The sequence below is a fragment of the Wasmannia auropunctata genome, unplaced genomic scaffold (genome assembly GCF_000956235.1).
Source record: "Wasmannia auropunctata unplaced genomic scaffold, wasmannia.A_1.0 LD335996.1, whole genome shotgun sequence".
NCBI classification, from domain to species: domain Eukaryota; kingdom Metazoa; phylum Arthropoda; class Insecta; order Hymenoptera; family Formicidae; genus Wasmannia; species Wasmannia auropunctata.
The window spans coordinates 652,306-672,350 of NW_012026894.1; the positions used below are offsets into that span (position 1 = coordinate 652,306).

Consider the following 20,045-nt stretch of genomic DNA (forward strand, 5'->3'; position numbering starts at 1 on the left):
CTGTTCTGCTTGGGACTCCACCGTCGTATGACAGATGACAGATAGTACACAACGCTATAGCGCGCCACTGCAAGTGCCGCATCCATCTATATACTCGGCGAGTTCGGAGGGTGATCGGGGGGAGTTGCGGCGAGGAAGGTCGCGACGCGACCGGAACGTGACGCGTCGATCAGTGGCAGTGGCCTCGACGTGGTGCGAGACTTGCGAGAGTGGTTCCTTCCCACAGTTTTCGCGAGCCTCCAAGTCGCGTCGTGGCGAGATCGAGAGGCGCCTCGCCCGTGCGGGGCGGATCACGCGACGAACGCGAAGCATGCGAATCGGGCGATCGTGTCCCTGCATCGGCAGCATCGGCACCGTCGAACGTCGTCGTATCCCCCGCGACGAAGGAGCGAGCGAATCGGGCGACGGTAGGGTCGATACCGTCGATACATTGACTTCAAGGGCGCCGCGCGGATCACCCACGCAGGGTCGTGGGCCAGTAATCTTTGCGTAAGTCAGCCTCGAGCGAAAAAAAAAATGATACAGGCGTTTTGTGCATGTTATTTGACGCAGGAATGCGATAGACAATTGACGAGATAGCTCGCGAAACGAGCGTGCAGTTGCTGCATGGAGTTTCGTCGGCCGCGGCACCGTATAGGTTATGTCTCTTTGTTATCTTTCTTTTTTCTCTATCATTGACGACGCTGGTTTAAAAGGGATCGAAATGATACAGTGTTGAAAATGGGCTCTGAAACTTTTGTGCCTGCGTTTATATTGTACGACTCAAATGTTTTCTATATTTTTGCAATTAATTTTTAATATGTGTTTTAAATAATACGCGTGGAAGAATTAGGAGAAAAATTGCCGCTGTTATGCAGTGCGACATTGATTTGTCGCGAAAATGACATATCGCGGCATTGCTGCAATAGTGTCATATCTCGAAAAATGACAATTTTGAGTTATTCATTGGAAAAGATGGATTTTGGCGTGTACTTTTATCTAGTGATGAATAACTAAAAATTGTCAATATATAAATTAATATATATATGTATATATATACATATAAATATTTAAATATTTAATTTTTATGTATATAAATATTTAAATTTTAATCAAGCTTGTCGGAAGTTCCATATATATGTACACAGTTCTGAAAAAAAACGCGACTAAAATTTTTCTTAACTTATATTATATAAATTTATAAAAAGTAGATATAACACAGAGAAAATGGTAAATGTAGTATACTCAATTTTAAAACACCAGATATAATAAAATGCAAGGAATATTCAAATTAAGAAATTTGCTAAATTAGGAAACGCATGACATTGTAAATAGTGCAAATAATAATGCATTAGGTATATACGCGCAACAAAACTATAGTAATGTTGCACGCGCCAAACACTGTAAAAACAGAAAATGTAGTGAACTGGATTGCATATTAGTGGCATGTACTCTGCAAACGATAGATCGCGTGAATAAACTGAGAATAAAATTACGTAATGTGCGAGAAAATCAGTCGCACATACCAATCATTGCGGTGATTCCAGACGAATTGCGATTCCGAAGCGATTCCGAGTTAGTAACTAAAGTAAAAAAAAAATGTCGCGTATCATGATGAGAAATTTTAATAAAGAAATTAATTAAAATTATTATTAATTCCAATAAAGAAAAATCAATAAATGAGTTGAATTACGCGGTGGTCCAGCGAGTTCACGAGATTGACTCACGCGAAATCAGAAATCAGTGCCTCTAAGCGTTTTAAACAACTTATCAAGATTTTTAATTAATCTAGAAAATCCAGCAGCCCCTCGTGATTTCGCGCTTTACTTATTTTAAAGTTTATTATATAATCTCATATTCCAGCTCTATTAACGGCAATGTTATAGGTATATACCGCAGAATCGTGTAGTAAAAAGTGAAGAAAAATACTAAACGGACGCAAATGCACTTTCTTGCGATTCTCTCAATGTCCACAGTTGAGGAAGTGCAATGAAATCTTACGAGGAACAAAGGTGACTTTTAGGGACTTCGAAACATACTCGGTGCAGAAGAAAACGATCTGGATTGAAATTTGCATTGGCGAAACTTTCCTCGCGGCGTACGGGAGCTCCCCACGCGTGGAAAGGAAACAAATCGATACGTATCGACGAGAAATATTCATAAATCCGCGCGATAGTTATGGCAAAGCGTGACTCGCGATATAAAGGGAGAAGGATGGGGGTTACCAGATTGAAGTTGAGGGGAGAGACTTGGATTTCGGTGGCGCGCGCGGCCGACGACGCGGCAGACAACGGTTACGGGCCGGGCGGGATAAAGAATTCGAAATTCGATTCGACGATCGTGTAAGTTTCCATGCGAACGAGCATGACGACGGCGGTGGTGCGACTCCGGATTCACTTCCATATATAGGTACCGCGAGGCAGGTTCAGCAACGCGTTTCGAGGACCGCGGGATCTTATATTGAAAGTTCCTGCCCGTAAAGTCGGCCCCCGTCGACTGGCCTGGATACATGCTATGCGAAAATCCCAGTTTTCTTCTATAACTGGAACAGGTAAAACCGAGAACAGCTCTCCCTCTCTTTTCTCCCCCTTCACCGCCTCCCTAGCCCTCTTTTTCAGGACGATCCAGTTGCGATAAGGTTTTTGAAACGCATTGCTAACAAGTTCGCGTACCTTAGCCAAGTACTTTCGCTCTGTATTTGAAGAACTCGTCCCAGTAACGGTCGTTTCAGCTTCTTAAAGTATTTTATTAAATATGTAAATCCCCCAACGCGAGTATTACATAATTATATAACGTACAAGGTATAATTATACATAATTATATTTAATTTATTGTAACATATTGCATGTAATTATTTCTATCTTCTTCATTATCAGCTACATCTACCTTTTTAATAAATCGATACTCTTTCTAGTACTTATATATTTTTCTCTTGTAAAATGTATGTACTATACGATTATATGATGAATTTAGAAAATTTATAAAATTATACTCCGAAATATCACTGGCTTCTGTCTCTAGCTGTCAAAATGGTACAAGTTAAAATAGCTTTCCATATTTATTGTCTTCTAAAATGATCTTCATTTTAAAGAGAGTTGACAAAATCACTGACATAGTTTTTTAAAATAAAAGCGGATACAGCGCGTAACTTTTACGTGTGCCGTAAGGTTGTGGGAAAGTATCCAATCTGATTTTCGCCAAAGGAAAAAATATCCTCGGAATTGTGGTCAAAGGAATAATAAATAGAATATGACACGATATAAGATACTTATCCCACTCCATCATACTTTCGCCGTCGCAGCGCTTTCCAGTGTCCTAAAAGCCTTGGTAGCTATCGATTTTACGATTTAGGCAAAATTCATTCTATCCCAACGATGGTGAGTATATTTGCGCGATCGGGCATGCGCCATATAAATAAGGTCGGATCGATAAGCCATGCGGAGAGAAAACGAGGAAGAATGGAAAGCGCATGAGAAGCGCGATCACGACGGCGGCGGCGGCGGAAGTAGATGCCGGCATTTCCTCTCTGCAGTTCCTTTACGCGTATGTTAGTGCGCCGCCCCGGCTGACAAGAAAATCTCCGGTATCGCGGTTTTATTTCAGCCAGACGTTAACGCGAGTACGAAATCCGTGAAACGTAAGGGCGTCACGACGTCGAATAATCCTCGGGAAGTAATTTATCCCCGCAAATCTGGCGGCGAAGAGGAAAAAGAAACAAAGAAAGCGAAGAGAGAGAGAGAGAGAGAGAGAGAGACGAAGAAAAAGAGAGAATATGCCGTGGAGATACATACATACGGCGGGCCATTCCCACTGGAAGAGCAGGCGGACGAGTTTATATGAATGAGACCGCGAGTATTGGTAATCCCGAAGATTGAGTTTGCAGTGAAGTTTCCAAGTCGTTCCCTCGGTTCGGCGATTTCTTTCCTTTTTTTTACCCCTTCGCCTTTCCCCCTTCCCTCCCCTCCTCTCCCATTTCTATCGACGTCGACGCGAGCGCTGGAATGGAATTAACGAATCAAGGGGCACGAATCGAGTGGCGTCGCTGAAAGTTCGATCTTTGACGATCGGAAGATACGATACGCGATCTTAATCGCGTCTCAAACGAACTCGTCGAGAACTTCCTATCAGAGAAGCTTCGTTCTTGGTTTCCAGGTATCGCTTTTCCCGTAACCAATACGGGAAACTCTCCGTGAGTAAGCAGAGAATAGTCTCATCGCTCATGCGAGCTTATATAATTTGTCTTTATCGCATTTAAATTTATATTTCCTCCGATCAAAACCAAATATTTCTGAATATTTCCGAATACACATGAAACGTATCTATCTACAACAGGAACAGGTTTTATCGCGGGTCTGATTGCACAGTTACCAGATACTGCAGTGTTTTTATACTATCAAACATTTACGATGTGCAATACACTGTAAACATTTTTTTATATCTACAGGAAGACGAATGTGCGCCTAAAAATTTTTTCAGACTTTTTTTTTTAAATATAATTGCTACAATAAGAGGTAAACAGGTTAATAAGTGCATAATAGTTCGAAACTATCAATTGAAATTAATTTATTTAAAGGCTCACGTGAATGACCTTAATCGTTTGAGGTTTACCTTGACAACTTTGACAATTTCGAAAGTTTAATATTTATTTTATTTTTAATTGCTACAAACTGCATTCACGGATGCAATAAATTATACATCCATAATTCGCAATTGATATAATAATTGCTTCTTAATTTGTGTTGCTTTTTATTTTCATTTGCCACTTATAGCAACGTCTTAACGATATATGCATTAAAAATTCCATAGAGTGTATCTAATTTCCTTCTTCAGATTGAGATCACACTTTACAATATGGAAGAATGACGGATTTTTATTTGCCTCTTATATTAATTGACATATTGAAAAGAATACTTCGAAATAACGCATGGACCTTTTATTGACAGTATAACAGATAGATAAAATAAAAAGAGTACTGCAAGAAATTATTATAGTGATGAATTCAAAGGACACGAAAATACATCTACGATACTTTTTTTTTGCTTCGTTAACCACGTAATGAATTTCGGGACGCATCAAATCAATTTTCTACCGCTTAATGGACATGTGTTATGTAGCACGCTTCACAGAGCTAACGCAGTGGTAGTCGCTGTATTGAAAAAAAAAGGTAAAGAACGGTACAAACTCAATTAACTTTACACAGAAACATTCACGGAAAGTTCTTTTTTTTTTGTTCAAACGGAACGGCCAGAGGCTGCGCTTCATTCTCGACTTCCGCCTACATAGTAAAAATTTTTGCCCGCCATAAAGCTCCTGCGATATAGCCGGCAATATGTGCAAATTGTCCCTAAATAAAAAGTGTACTATATAGGAATGGCGCGAGAGAGCGTGACGCGGCGCGGCGCGGTACGGGCCATCAGATCGATCCCCTGTATACGCGCGATTTTACGCTGGGACCGATTTGATTTACCGACGGAATTTTATGAAGTCGCTAGGCGAGATCCGGTTTGCAGAAAGAAGAAATTACTCGCTTTGCAGAACATTTAATTAAATCAGAAAACGATTTAGCTCGGGTGCTCGGTAATCTTTCAGCGATATCACCTTACGGGGCGTTATTCTAACTGCGGAATAAAAGTTTTCCACGGGACTTATTTCGATTCTCCGATTAGAAGCCGTCGTAAACGATGAGATGCGCCAGACTTCCGCGTCCTCATTTAGACGCTCTGACCTAATTCGATCTCGAGAAGACGAATCAAGAATACATCTAGCGTGATGTGAAATAAACCATTTCCGGCCCGATGAGTTCAATTGGAACTACGTACTATGCCATGGCTGGTTTCTATTTTGCTGACAAGCTCTCGACAGTCCTGGAATTATTTCTTATTAACAATTTAATGAAAATCTATTATTGCCACGTTACTTCTCCAACATTAAATTGAACACGAGTAAATCTTTTGCCAAATTGAAACCCTTAAATTATTGTAATTAAACAATAAAATTTTATTATTTATTTACCCTCCAGAAATTTAATATCTATTTAATATCTATTCAATTTATTATAAACGTCTTCAATTTTTTTAATTTGTTTTCACAATTCGAAAGTTATTTAAAAAAATAATACTTTCAATGTTATTTATAAACAATTAAAATATATCAAAACATTATGTGTGTAAATATCTCTAAATATTTCAAAGAATCTAAAATGATTTCTCTCTCTCTCTCTCTCTCTCTCTCTCTCCCTCTCTCTTTCTCTCTCATAAGAGTACTGACACATTTTAGGTTGATTAAGAACGAGTTTCATCGCTTTGAAACTTAATTAAAGTCAAAAGTAATTTTCGCCGAGTCGATATTCGGCTAGAAATAAATTAAACGTCAGCTAATTCACGGAATTCTTTTCATTGCATTTTAAATTGTGAAACTTCTCAGTAACCAAATGTGACGAAAACGTTTTTATAATAGACTAGATTTTGTAAGCGATTTGAACTCACTTATGTTTCTCTGTAAGTTTTGGCTGTATCAGAAGTGAAACATAATTAGAAATAGCAACACACAATAAAATAAGAATAATTGAATAATAAATTTATTCAAATTATATGATCAATTATACTTATTTTTTTATTAATATAGTGCAAGAATTTATGTTATTCTTATAAATTAGTTCTTTGCAAATCGACTGGTATGCAGACAAGTGCATAAAAGTACAATTTTATATTAAAAGTCATTTTACACGTCAATGCATTCTTGTAGGTTTGTTTTGATGTATAGAAGAAAGAGTATCTAAGATAAAGCAAAGAGTAAGCAAAAATTATTAAGAGTAGTCCTGCAATAATTCTTTAATTATGGAATTATAGCAAATCAACGAATATGCTGATGCAACAACGAACTTGTTCAAATTGCGCTTGCAAGACATAGTAAAATCACAATTTGTGCATCTATTACTTTTATCAAAACTCTAAAATTATGTCACTCCAGTATCTCTTTCACACTCTGTCTAGTTCTTAGAAAAATAATAAAGTCACAGTATATCGAAACAAGACAATCTCAGCTTTATGTCTCTGAGGAATGCAAATTTTCACAAAGTAAAATATCTTTCCAGTTGAAATATATATAATTTATTCTTGTTTGCTTGTGAAATTCGTATTAACCCAAGAACCATGCTGTGTTATTTCGTATAAAAAGGAGAGCATGATGTTTGAACGTTTTTCTTTTCCAACGAAATTCGCAGAGACGACTTTGACCTACGATGTGGAAGTAAGTCCACCTGGCGAACTGCACTGACGTCGTTCATGGACTTATTGGAAGATACCAAGATATACTATACTCTCTCTCTCTCCTGAACATACGCGGAATGTGGTAACTTAGAGTTGACATTTCGAAAAGCGTCTTTGAGTGCGAGATAGAAAAATTCCTTTCCACTTTCAAATCGCCACAATACGCAAAAATCATTTAATTCACAGCATGTAGTAAAATAATTTAATTTTCCTATTCTACAATCTAATTTTACTGTTTTTCTGTCTTGTTTTATCTTTTTTAATTTAATTACTTCATCTAATGAGAGTAAAATTTTATGACTTAATGAATAATAAATATATTAAATTCTTAATGCACTTTCAATTTACCATATATAGAAATACGCATATAATTAAATATTTTATATAATTTTCAATACAAATAATAATTGGCTCCGTTCAGGAAATCACACGACATATGTTTAAAAAAGTACCATTTTATATCTTACAAAATGATAATCAATAAAAGGCATTTCGTTATTTTTCTATTTTTCATTTTATCTATTTTTCAAATTTAATTGTTTCATTTAATGAGAAGTCATTAAAATTTAATGACTTAACGAGTAATAAATATATTGACTTCTTCTTAGTGCACTTTCAGTTTATTATATACAGAAATACCGGAAATACGTATATAATTAAATATTTTATATCATTTTCAACACAAACGATAATTGGCTCTATTCCGAAAATCACACGGCATACGTTAAAAAAGCTACCATTTTGTATTTTGTACAGTAAAACGACAATCCGATGCCGTTTGACAATTATAATCATCACGGGGATTGAGATTTTTCTCGTCGTGTCGCGATTCGTCACGATTGGTTTCGTTAGCGCGAATAATAAGCTGATTTCTCAAAAAAAAAAAAACGAGCGTGGAAATGTCGAAAACGACAACTCTCAATTCTCACGTACGGATATAGATAACGTGCGATTACTGCAGTTGAAAAACGCCCGTGAGACCGTAAAGAGAGAACGAGCCTAACAATATCACGTCTCTTCGTTGTAACGATCGATTGACCAGCGTGAATCAGGGTGTTCTAGAACGCTTCGCGTTCGTTTATCCATATCTCTGACATCCAAGCCAGACGCGAAACATCAATGGGTCCCTGTCATACACACGATTGCAGATTCAATAAGCCGCTCCGATGAGGAAGAAGTGACGTATCTATCGACACACGAGAACACAACACGATACCGTACTGACCGTACGCGGGGAAAATTATATTATGCGGCGGATAATCTCAACGCGTAATGTCGGAAGATATCGAAACGCATGAGTCTCGAATATCACCATTCTGTATCATCTTTTATGACGGTTGCAACGCACAGTGAAAAAAAAAACACAGAATAAAAAAAACATAGAAAATAATTGAAAAGCAATTAGATATAGACGATACAGATAACAATAATTTCAAACAAGATCGATATATGCAGAATAAAACAAATAAAATGAGGGGAAAAAGTGTTTTAGAATGTATGTAGCATTATATCAAATAAAGATCAATTTAATAGATACGTGATATTATTTCAGCTTTAAGTTATGATTGTGTTCTTAATGATCGACAGTAATCGGCACGCAGTTTACGGCTAAAATTTAAAGATTTAAAATTAAAAATATTATTTATATATTATAATCGACGTTTAACCTCGGCCGAATTTAGCTATTTCCCTCCTCACGATTTGCTAGATGCAGATAATTAATTTCTATTTCAAGAATAAAATATAATAAATATCGATTAGAATAATATGAAAAAAATTCACGAAAAATCGCGAAGCTATCTTTGTAAGTTTTCAATTGCAGCTTGAGAATTACGTTTATAATGACATTACTGTGTCGAAGTCTTAAATATATATAATTACTCAGTATTTCTTTAAATAAAAATATCGCACGTCAACGGAATTGACGGATTTATTGACGTTTTCGTATTTTTTATTTTTGTTTTTGAAACTAAATCCGCGAATAGATCGTGCGATCGCACTTCGCGCGTAATTGCAATCGTGATATTTACTACGAGATCACAGCCACGATTAGAGATGAACGGGATGCATTCGCATGCTGTTTACACCAGATTTCGCGGTCATTCATGGCATCGCAATTCACGGCAAGCACATTTTGGCATACTTTCAAAGGGTAACAGAGAGAGAGAGAGATAGAATGAGCGACTCGCGTACTTTCTGCAAGCCACCACGTCTGTTGCGCTAGACGGCAACCACCTGACAGATCATTCGTCATGCAGGAGCGAACGAGGAATTTCTCCCTCTCTCCCTTTTTATCTCGCGAGCAGTCCCATATCCGTCGTGTAAATGTCGCCGGGAATTGGCGTCGTCTCCTTGTCATCGCCGCGTCTACGTTCCTTTCCTGCTCTGTCACTCGGCCCGTAAGGGAATGCACGACCAGATTCCCCCCCGTATGCGTTCCCGCTCATTAAGAAAGCACGACCGTCCCAATTTAATAACGTCGGTGCCCTCCCACGCGCGACTCTCGTCGCTATTTTTAGTTACGACGCGCCCCGACGACAGCTGGATCGTGACGCAGAAGTTTGCCTTATGACATTTCATGAGAAATTCCCGAGGGAGAGCCCATATCGCGCGAAGACAGCCGTAAGAAAATGATTTCGAGGGTGGATGAATTACATTTCGAAACAGGATTTCCCGGGCAATACGTTTCGTTTCTTCGCGAGATCCTTCAGATGTAGGAGAGGCTAAGCGAAAGAGTAAAACTTAAGGGATCGATGTCCGTTCGGTGTAACTTTCTACGAACGAGAAGTTACACAGGATCCTCCTAGGCTCTCGAGCGATTGACTCGAAGCTTTTCCCGTGTCGCGAGCACCTGGTCGAAGGAAGCGACTGTCACGAGGGAAGGGCGCGCGGGAGTTTGAAAGTAATTTGCAGATGGAGGGGCCGGGTTAAGGTAAATAAACAAGATTGCTTCGTAAAGTCCTCCCCTGCATGGAAGAGGGATGGCTCCTCCGCTACTCCCGTAATGATCGCGGCGTAATGCGAAATTCGCTAGATAATGGTATATTGAGCCCGTTCCGGCTCTCTTCCTCCGAATGTAGGTCGAAAGATCATAAGTCCGCCCGAAGAATTAAGCCCGTGGAGAACATTACCGGGCACGGGCCGACTCTTCCAGTGAGAAATTGCGGGCGAGATAATATTGGAAGTATAAAGCTTCCCCAACGGTTTCCCGCATCGCGAGCCGACGCTTTTTGCCCGGCGGTAGCGATTCGTTATCGCGAGACAAGTATCACGGGCGATACTTTATAACGCGCAAACCAGCGCGTTATCCCGAGATTTACCGTTATTAAGACCCGTCGCGCAGATGCCAAACATTTCGCGGCACACAGGGTATTATTGCTCCGACGCGAGCTACTTTCGTGAATTAAACCTATTAATACAGGAGCCTGTATTTCTGCAACAAGTTTTAGTAGACGGAATGGCTTAACGGAAAGGGATTATAGCGAATATTATTTAAGTAGACTATTACTTCACTCTGACCACTAATTCCCGTCTAAACGATACCTCTCTGATTTTCTTACTAATGATAGCGTAGAAAATTTGTTAAGTATCTTAAGAAAAGAGGGCTTAAAATAATCCCCTTCTTCCTTTTAATAAACCTGTCTTCTCTCCACACAGGCTGGAGGGAAGAACTCGCGAGGAAACGAGGTATTTCCTCGTTGAAATACACATGAGATGTGTATATTGCCAGACGGTGTGGAGGTAATCTGATGTGGAAAAGGCTCGCAACGCGCATAAAGTGAGCGTAAAGCTGGTAACAGTTGGGCACAAGTGGAATCAGAAAATCGATACCATGGTTTTGTGGGATTGTCGTGTGTATTTTAATAGCGTGCAATATTCGCGACAAAAAGGTTTCCAGTTTTCTCATTTCCTATTATTATCTCGATAAAACTCCTAACCAGGTAAGTGATCTATTATTTAAAGTTCTACATACATCTTAAGATTAGGATAAAATGTAACGCAGAGTATTAATACCTACAATCTATATCTTCCAAGAATTTCATTCAGAATAAATATTTCACAAGAATATATTATCTTTTCAGAAAATTTTTAGTCTGGAATTGAGTGTAATATTGGCACAAATGGAAATTCAATTAAATGAAAATAAAATCTTCTAAAAGACTATAATATTCTTGCTTATATATGAAAATATCTATCTTGATTTTAAATTAATATTTTTCTGTGTACATGTTAAGTATCGATCCTCACTTTTGCCTATATATATAATAATCAATGCCATTAAGCACTTATATAGATAAGCTGCGCTGGACATAGAGTCCTCTACTCTCCAATACTTTTCCAATGATTGCCTCTTTGCCGTTTGACGTGTTCTCTCTAACTCTTGTTCCCGTGTAACACGTTCATCTTTCGGTACCGCGTGCTAACCGGTATAAAGAGTGGTTGCGCTTTAGCTCTCTTTCAAGGTACTTTCAACGATAAAGTCGACTACTGAATGGGCAACAACCTCTTGTAGATCGAGCGTGAAACTGCTAAAGTTCTCGCGCGCTATTGTGTCCCCTGCTAGGGATTAACATCGATATACGAACGTCCCTTACCACGCTTTGTGAAATAATGGCCGTACCGTAATCCCTGGCAGATCCACTTGATTCTGAATTTCAAATATATGTGTATGCGAGTCTATTTATAGCCATACATGTATTTATTTAAACCTTTGAGCGTAAGCCGGCTGCGGTACGATATGTACAGAGGTACGTTTTGAATTTTACACCAAAGCAGTACTGCCGTTAATTTACTAATAAAAATAATATTTAAAACAGCAAACGAAACTACTTGTAATCTGATTTTAAAAAGCGATTTTTATGTGCAAAAAACTCACTCCAGATCATAGCTAGCGCTACGTAAATTCACTGCTCAAAGGGTTAAAGGTTCTTCACGTAGAAATCGCGATGGATGGAAAATCATGTTGAAATACGAGAAGGAGATTACTTGTTGTTTAATAAGCAAGAGATTATATATATATATATATATATATATATATATATATATCGTTAATAAATGCTGAATGAATAAAATATTTTTGTATTTGATTAAAACCTTTCAACAATGAACACAATACATACAATGTACATATATATACAATCAAGAGACACGGTACGGTAATGTCTCGCGTCAAGTGTATAACATATATGTATATGCACATTAATACCGCGTTCATAAATTCCCGGACATTAAAACAAAACACATTCTTGCATAATTTTTTTATTATAACATGATATTTTTTAACTATAAAATAATAAAAATATCTGTCATGGTTTGATATGTTAACTGGAAAGCTTACACTTTTTTTATCAAAAAATCTTCTCGTGGGTAATAAAAAGTGGGTCCATGAACCATACCACTATTCTGGTAGTATTTCTCCAAAATACCTGAAGAGAAGTATCATTAAGTATTGAAAAATTAATCAACAGAATGCCAAAAATGTAAGGTTGTAATAAAAGCAAAAGAGATTTTTTGATAAGAAAAAATTGTATTTTCCAAACTGAAGCATTATATTAATCTGTGACAGATACTTTTGTTATTTTATGGTTAAAAAAACCAAATTATTGTAATAATGTTGTCAAAATAAAAAATTACACAAAAATGCACGTTTTTTATTTTACTTGTAAAAGTATATATTGCACACAAACATATATATATATATATATATATATATATATATATATATATAACAATTGTGTAGTTGATCCAGAGTATAAAATTACCATGGAAATGTTCAATTAAAGGTAAATTGCATATTTCGCGTCCTTGTGTTTAATACAATTCCCACTAGCATTCACCCCAAAATACCATTGATATCCGCGCAAACCGGAGTCTGGCGTTGATGATTCGCTGCAGGATAAATTATTGTTGAGATTTGTATGTACCGACCCCGTAATCACGCTACGTGTTCATATCGAGACTGCGTTCACCGGTTTCCACGTAAACGTGGTGAATGGTAAGCTGTATCACGCGCCGATCGGCCGCGCCACGAGCTTAATAGAATAACTAAGCTCGACTTATACGAGACAAACAAGAGGCCGATCGTCAATTATTCGTTATACCGCAAGAGTACCGAGCATTGTGGAGGTATACGCGTGCAAACGAACGTTGGCTCACTCACCATGGCTGTACGTACGGAGCACGGCTTAAACGTAACGTCCGTATACGTACGGCGTTCTTCGCCATGAAATTTTAAGTCCGTGGAATTGAGACCGCGGCTCTTCCAGCGAGCGGCTACGACATTGTTGGACGAAGGTAATCACGCTTGTCGTCCGGTAATATAACACACAGAAGAGCCCCGCTCTCTGGACCACGGAACGCCGGGACGGACCGACGGAAACGCGCTCGTTTTTAGGGTCGGTGACATAATCAGAAAGCAAATTGCAGGCCTAACGGCGTCGCATGAGAAGAGGTCGTCAAGGAAAACATATATATCTTACCCTATCTCGCTCGGCGAATATATACATATATATACATACATACATATATATATATATATATATATATATATATATATACAGAGGTATATAATATATATACATATGTATACACTTTTTAGTATTTTAAATCGCGGTGAACGATGTTTAAGCAAGCTTAAATGGAATTTGCCTTGAAAATGAGACGCCATGTTTATATCACACTGGCGTCGCGCCTTCGATGATTTGGACTTGGGATAGTGATCGGGGTGGGAACTTGGTATCTTCGATCGTAAGTACTGCTGGTGCCGAGTATACACGTTGGCGTTGTTTCGTGTTGCGCGATCGAACCTAGTTTAGTTTCCACTCAAGTATACCGTGATGTCGTGACCGCACTCGATGCTTCCGTACGCGAACTGCATTTGCTTTCGGGCGTGGACATGACCGGCGAGAGCTCCCTCCTATATACCCTTTCACTCTCTCTCTGTCGAAGGAGCGACGATGAAATCTAGGGAAAATGCACACGTCAAAGGAATAGTTTGCGAACGCGCGCGAGATCGATGTTCGGCAATCGAAACAAATTTCATTCGCTACACGGCCTGAAACGCGGCTCACGGAACTGTGGGTTGTGGCGTCCAAGCGCGTTATACGGACGTTCTAAATTGCACCGTTCAGGAAACGATCGCGCCCGTATTATCGTTACAATAATGACGTTGTAACGGCGCGATGTAAAAGCCGATAGTCGCGTTTCAGCGCACCGAGAGTAAGTTAATAGATTCTAACAGAGATATTTTTTTTTACCTCGAAATCATTTTTCGAAGTCAATTCAATCGTTCTCGGCTTTAACACGAAACAACTAAACGAATGACTAAAAAGATCGCTTGCAGTAGGAAGCCTCGAAATGATAATAAACGAAATGAATATGCATTTTTGTTTCGGTGCATGTTACGTTTAGAGCGTGTCGCATCGCAATAGCGCCGGGCTTTAAAAGACCATACTCGTAAATATGCAACGTGCAACGGTTACCGGAAACTCTCGAAAGAAATAACGCTGATTCGTTTCGTTTTTCCGCCGTTTGGAGAAGCCTCCCCACACGACGGGGGGGTCGGATCCCCCGAAAATTAATTGCGGTGCTCCTAATTAGCGGTTGAATGAATTAGTAAACGCTGCAAAATTGTAGAAATCAATTATTAACCCATTTTCTCCCATTAAACGGCCCCAAAAATACCGAAGGAGAGACGATTGGGGGGAGCCCGTATTATCAATTTGATATGCGGTCGAATTCAATTTGGCTGCGGCAAATAACGACCGAGGCGTCGATTAGCAATTACAATTTCCGTAGCCGGAACCATGGTCGGCGGGTGCCATACGTACTGCACGCTAGTTCGCCGTTGAAACTTTCAAAACGCCATACCCGTCCACGACCCGACGTTATGCCGCCATCGGCCTTTCATCCCCCCTGGTCGAGGTCTCGGATCACTTCCCATTCGCAGCATGCGCGCCGCGAGTAATGACCGCGAACGATCGATGTTCCGTGCCACCATATACCTACTGGCGAACAGCGTGAATTCGTGAGGAATCTTACAGACGCGGGGCGTATCGTCGCCTGGAGGCGTATCGCTTCGATAACATGAATAGTTACGGCACTGCCATTCGACGGCGTCGAAACTGAGTCGACAAGGCACCGTCGTTACTCGCCGCTCTCTCTCTCTCACTCTCTCTCGGTGGCAGTACAGTGAAAACGCGGCGCCGAGGATCTTCCACGTGTCTCACGTGTTCGCGATAAGGATTACCGGGGAATACCGGAGAGGTTCAACGACTTCCATACACAAGTGACTTCCCCGGAGAGATCTCGCGCGTACCAAGCTATAGGTAAAAATAACTCCGTTAATAACGGAAAGCGAGCGAGCGCGCGGTCGGGGCGCAGCAGCACGCAACAGCGATACCTAGCCGGCGGAACCGAGAGCGCGCATTCGGCCGTGCGCCAAATGGAATTCTATCCCGTCTCGATTTAATTTGGATGAATGGGACAGCGCGCGCGGGGGCGGGCGCGTGGGACGGGCGGGCCGACGATTAATTGACGAAAATTCACGTTAGAACAATGACTTTCTCGGCTTGGAGTGCCGAACGAATGGTCGTCGCAGACAGCGCGGGAGGACTGTAATTCTCATCAGGAATGGCCCATTCTCCCGCCGCGGAAGATATTCCAACTTCTTGCGAGGGCCGTAAAGAGCGCCCGGCACTTTCCCGCGATGGCACTTATGTACGATAAAGTTAGCGTCTGCTTCACATTTTTACCGCTGCGGGTGTTGTACGTGTCAACGAAACGGCGGTTTAGTGGCTCGACAAAGAGAGAGAAAGAGAGATAGACTCGCGCTCGTCAACGGCGATGGAAGCGCCGATAGGAGCGCTGTTTTCAACGAATGCTAATTGTTCTAGAGTTCACTTAAGTATAATTAGCATGCCGTGCATTAATTAAAATCTTCATCGCAAGAATCAAGCTTTGAGGAGCTAAGAGCTTTGAGCACCAGAGGTTAAATAGTAAAAATACTCGCAATTTATTTCGATGCGACCAGGTTTCCAGTCGCAAACTATAACATTCGCCTGCAGAAGCACTGAACTTCATTAACGAATGTATACATTGTGTTCATTCCTAGCTTTCTCACTCCCTCTCTCTCTCTCTCTCTCTCTCTACCCCGCCTTCTCTCTCTGTCTGTCTGTGTGTTCTATTATCTGCAGATTAGGAGATGATTCGTACCTAAAATTATTTTGCGCTTAAAATATTTCAATTAAGTTTGACTAAACCGCGAATATCGCATTGTAAGTAACGTTATCGCTATAATATAGAAGATATGTATTGTCATTTTACATATATAATTATATATTTACTTACACAATTACCAAATGCCGTATGTTTCACTGATATACGAGTCGTATTAGTCTATTCAAACGATCAGCATTGAAAAACCACTATTTGATCATCTATTTGAAAACACAAGCGAGCTTATAAAGCATTATCAGTCGGATAATGATCGGACAAGCCATAGCTCGACTGTTAAAAGCTCGATATTGATATTTATTTTCATTCCATCCATCTATCATTCGTGTTAGCATATTAGCATTATAGCCTGGTAATGCTATTTCTGTTAATTAATTTCTATCGCGCAGCATATTATGGTGACGCAACTTTTGCGAGTTTTCCCAGAGAGAAATTGCATTGGACATAGATGTGCTTAATCCTTAGTACACAATTAAATCATTGCGTGTCCGCTATGTAATTAATTAGATTTATATAAAATTTTAAACACAATATACAATCTTACAAATATTTTGTAAAGATGTTAAAGTATATATAAGAACATTTAATAATTTTTATATATTTGTAAAAGTATACATTTATGTACATACTCGTAAAATGTATTTTTAGTACATAATTTTGCAAATATTTTCTGAAGATGTTAAAGTATACGTAACAATCACTTGATCATTTTTGTGTAAAGTAAAAGTGATTGAAAACTAACCCAGACAATTCATCGTGTGTGATAAAGGACCGGAAAATCATCGTGTGCACTAAGGGTTAAACGTATGTGCATATAAATGCAAGTTTTTAAGAAGCGAGCACCGATCCGGCGCGAGATAATCGTTAATAATAGTCCGCGCCTTATTGTGCTACGAACACAAATAAACTCGTGATAACAGTCACATTTCCGAGTATTTTTTATTTCGATTATTTTCATCCTAAATAAACCTGACAATATGCACGAATAAATGATGAGCGTAATCTAAAGATACACCTAATCGCGATAATTTTATCGTTTATTGTTGTTTTGGTTCGTCAAATTTCGCATGCTGACGTTGGCAGGTCTGAGCATGAAAACGAATGAAGAGCGTTACAGAACGTATACAGATTTCCACCATATGGCCTGCCGTAAACCCATGGCGTTTTACTCGAGTCTTTCATCACCGCAGTGCGCCATCGGATACTATCCATATCGGATTCTATTCCGCAAACAGCTAAGCAATGCCAAAGAAATGAAAAAAAAGTTACAACCACGCATCTAACATGTCTGTAAGTGGGATTATTTTTTAATTTTACATCTCTTCTGAAATAATACGATTGATCGATTTTAATACAGATCATAAATTACCAGCGTGAGAGAGAAAAATAAAAAGACAGTCATCGATGCGCGTCTGTTTCCCATGAAACATGGCACTGTATCAACGATTATTCTGCTACCTTTAGCAGAGCCATTTCCAGATAGACGTAAACCCGAGTGGACCGCGCGGCGTGTTTAATTCGGCCACCCAGCGGGGGAGAATGCGTGCCGGAATGTAACTGACAGAGGGCTAAATATGATGGAGGGGTCCGTTGTGATGACGATGATCCTCATAGTAAACCGTCATGTGCAGAGCGTTCTCGAAGTGTGTGGCGGCCTACATTTTTCCCGGAAAAAAGTCAGAGTTACGGATAGAAACACAACAGCTGGTACGTAAAATCGGTATAAAGAACTCTATCCGGCACGCGAGGCAGTAAATATCGGAATCCTCGTGAAACTTCGGAGTCATATACGCCCTCGCATAATGCCGGGGTTCCGGTGGGGCGTTACGAGGCAGACAGACTCGTCTGCGAAATAAATCATTGCAAATACCTTCCGACACGTGATGGTGGTAGACTCCGATCTACGGCTCATCTGTGGACGAATTTCGAGCACTCAGGGAATACCTGTAATATTGTTTAAAAGACGCTCGACATGTAGCAATAATTAACACTGCATAATATTAATGACTAGTATTAAATTGGAGAAATATTAGATCGACATATTTAACGACTTAAATATATAATGATATTTACATTTTAGAAGCGTAAATACTAAAAAATTGATTATCGTAAAATTATATCATATATCATCTATATCTTTATTTGTTATACAGACTTCGCATTATTTTTATCAGTTAAGATAAATGATAGAGGATAGCAAAACATATTAAAATTGCAGCGATTTCCTTTTTTCGCCTGAATTCCACAAGTATAACTAACTGGAATAACTCAGAAAATGTCAAACAATACCCAGTGACCGCAACCGCATTTCGAAATATCATGGAATAGCGTGTTTTAGTAGCATGCTTATGCATTAGATATCGCATAGTCGCGCGTGACGTTCCACCGCGTTTGCATAAACGTGTTCGCGCACCTTCCCACTTTTAATGCCGTCTGGATAGTTGTACGGCGCACAAATGTTAAGTGACTTAAACTTTTTTACGCTGTAATTGTAATGTAGAGTCTTCCTCCCTTTTCTCCCGCCGCCCCTCCCCTACAGCGCGCCCCATAAGATATCCGTGCACGAAGCGTCCTACGTACCGGGTGAGTCGTAACTTCGAAAAACGAACCCCGGCTCCCGCGGGGGATGAAAGTCGCGTCTCTGGCGAAGAAAACGCGGAAAATGGTAAACTCGATGAACAATGGTTCGTTTTTTATGAGAGTCCCGTAGCTGTTTGCGCGGCTCTCTCGCGAATGCATAAATGTGTGCGAAAACGAAGGAAGAAAAAGAATCGCGGGACCAAGCCGCGCAACGGAAAACCTCGCTGCCATAAACAATCATGAGTGTTTCTTTGCAGCTTGGCCGTAAATTCATTCCTGTCGACGATGAAATACGGCTACCTGTACATTTTCGGGGCCTCCACATTTTCATATAATTCCTGAGCCCCTGATTTAATATGTGTGCACCTATGCATTTTCGAAAAACGGAACGTTGCGGCACATATGAGCTCTAGACATTGTTTCTATTATTAAGAAATATCGATTCATTGCCAAATCCATAATTTAGAATAGAAACGAGGGCAGTTTCAGTGAACTAAATTCCGTATATTTCTGTTTATATCAACGTCAACATAACGCATCAATTTAAATTGGTATCAAAACGTCACTATCAAATTGCTAAAACGGGATTGCATAAGAGAATTATTATCAAATGACAAACTTAATACTTTGTTATTATATAGACAAATGGTTATTTTGCAAAACATATAAAGTTATCATTCAATATATCATATGAAGTGTGCATGTGCGCGTATATATTATGATATAATTTTACGAGTCTTTTATACGTAACGAGTAACAATTAATAATATTGACGAACAAAACGTGACAGAAATTGAGATGCCGGTTTTGTAAAACGAGAGACGCCGACCGCTTTATAATAACGTAACCTTTTAATAACAAAGTATCAGAGACCTACCGGCGCGGCTGTATTTCATATGATAGACGTACGCCCGCTGCAAAATTAAATATGCTTGCGGACAATTAATTTTATCGGCTATTGCGGCGATACGGCGATGCGTGCAA

General features: G+C 39.5%; 2 protein-coding genes across 2 annotated transcripts in view; one reads left to right on the forward strand and one right to left on the reverse strand.

Annotated features, from left to right (window-relative positions):
• LOC105453636 overlaps positions 1 to 20,045 on the reverse strand; it is a 183,284-nt gene that overhangs the window by 159,286 nt on the left and 3,953 nt on the right. The window lies entirely within an intron of this gene.
• Positions 18,087 to 20,045, forward strand: part of LOC105453737 — a 44,873-nt gene continuing 42,914 nt past the window's right edge. The window contains exon 1 of the mRNA XM_011695921.1: positions 18,087 to 18,188. Coding sequence (XP_011694223.1) covers positions 18,105 to 18,188 — 84 coding nt within the window. The 5' untranslated portion in view covers positions 18,087 to 18,104. The remainder of the gene's footprint in view (positions 18,189 to 20,045) is intronic.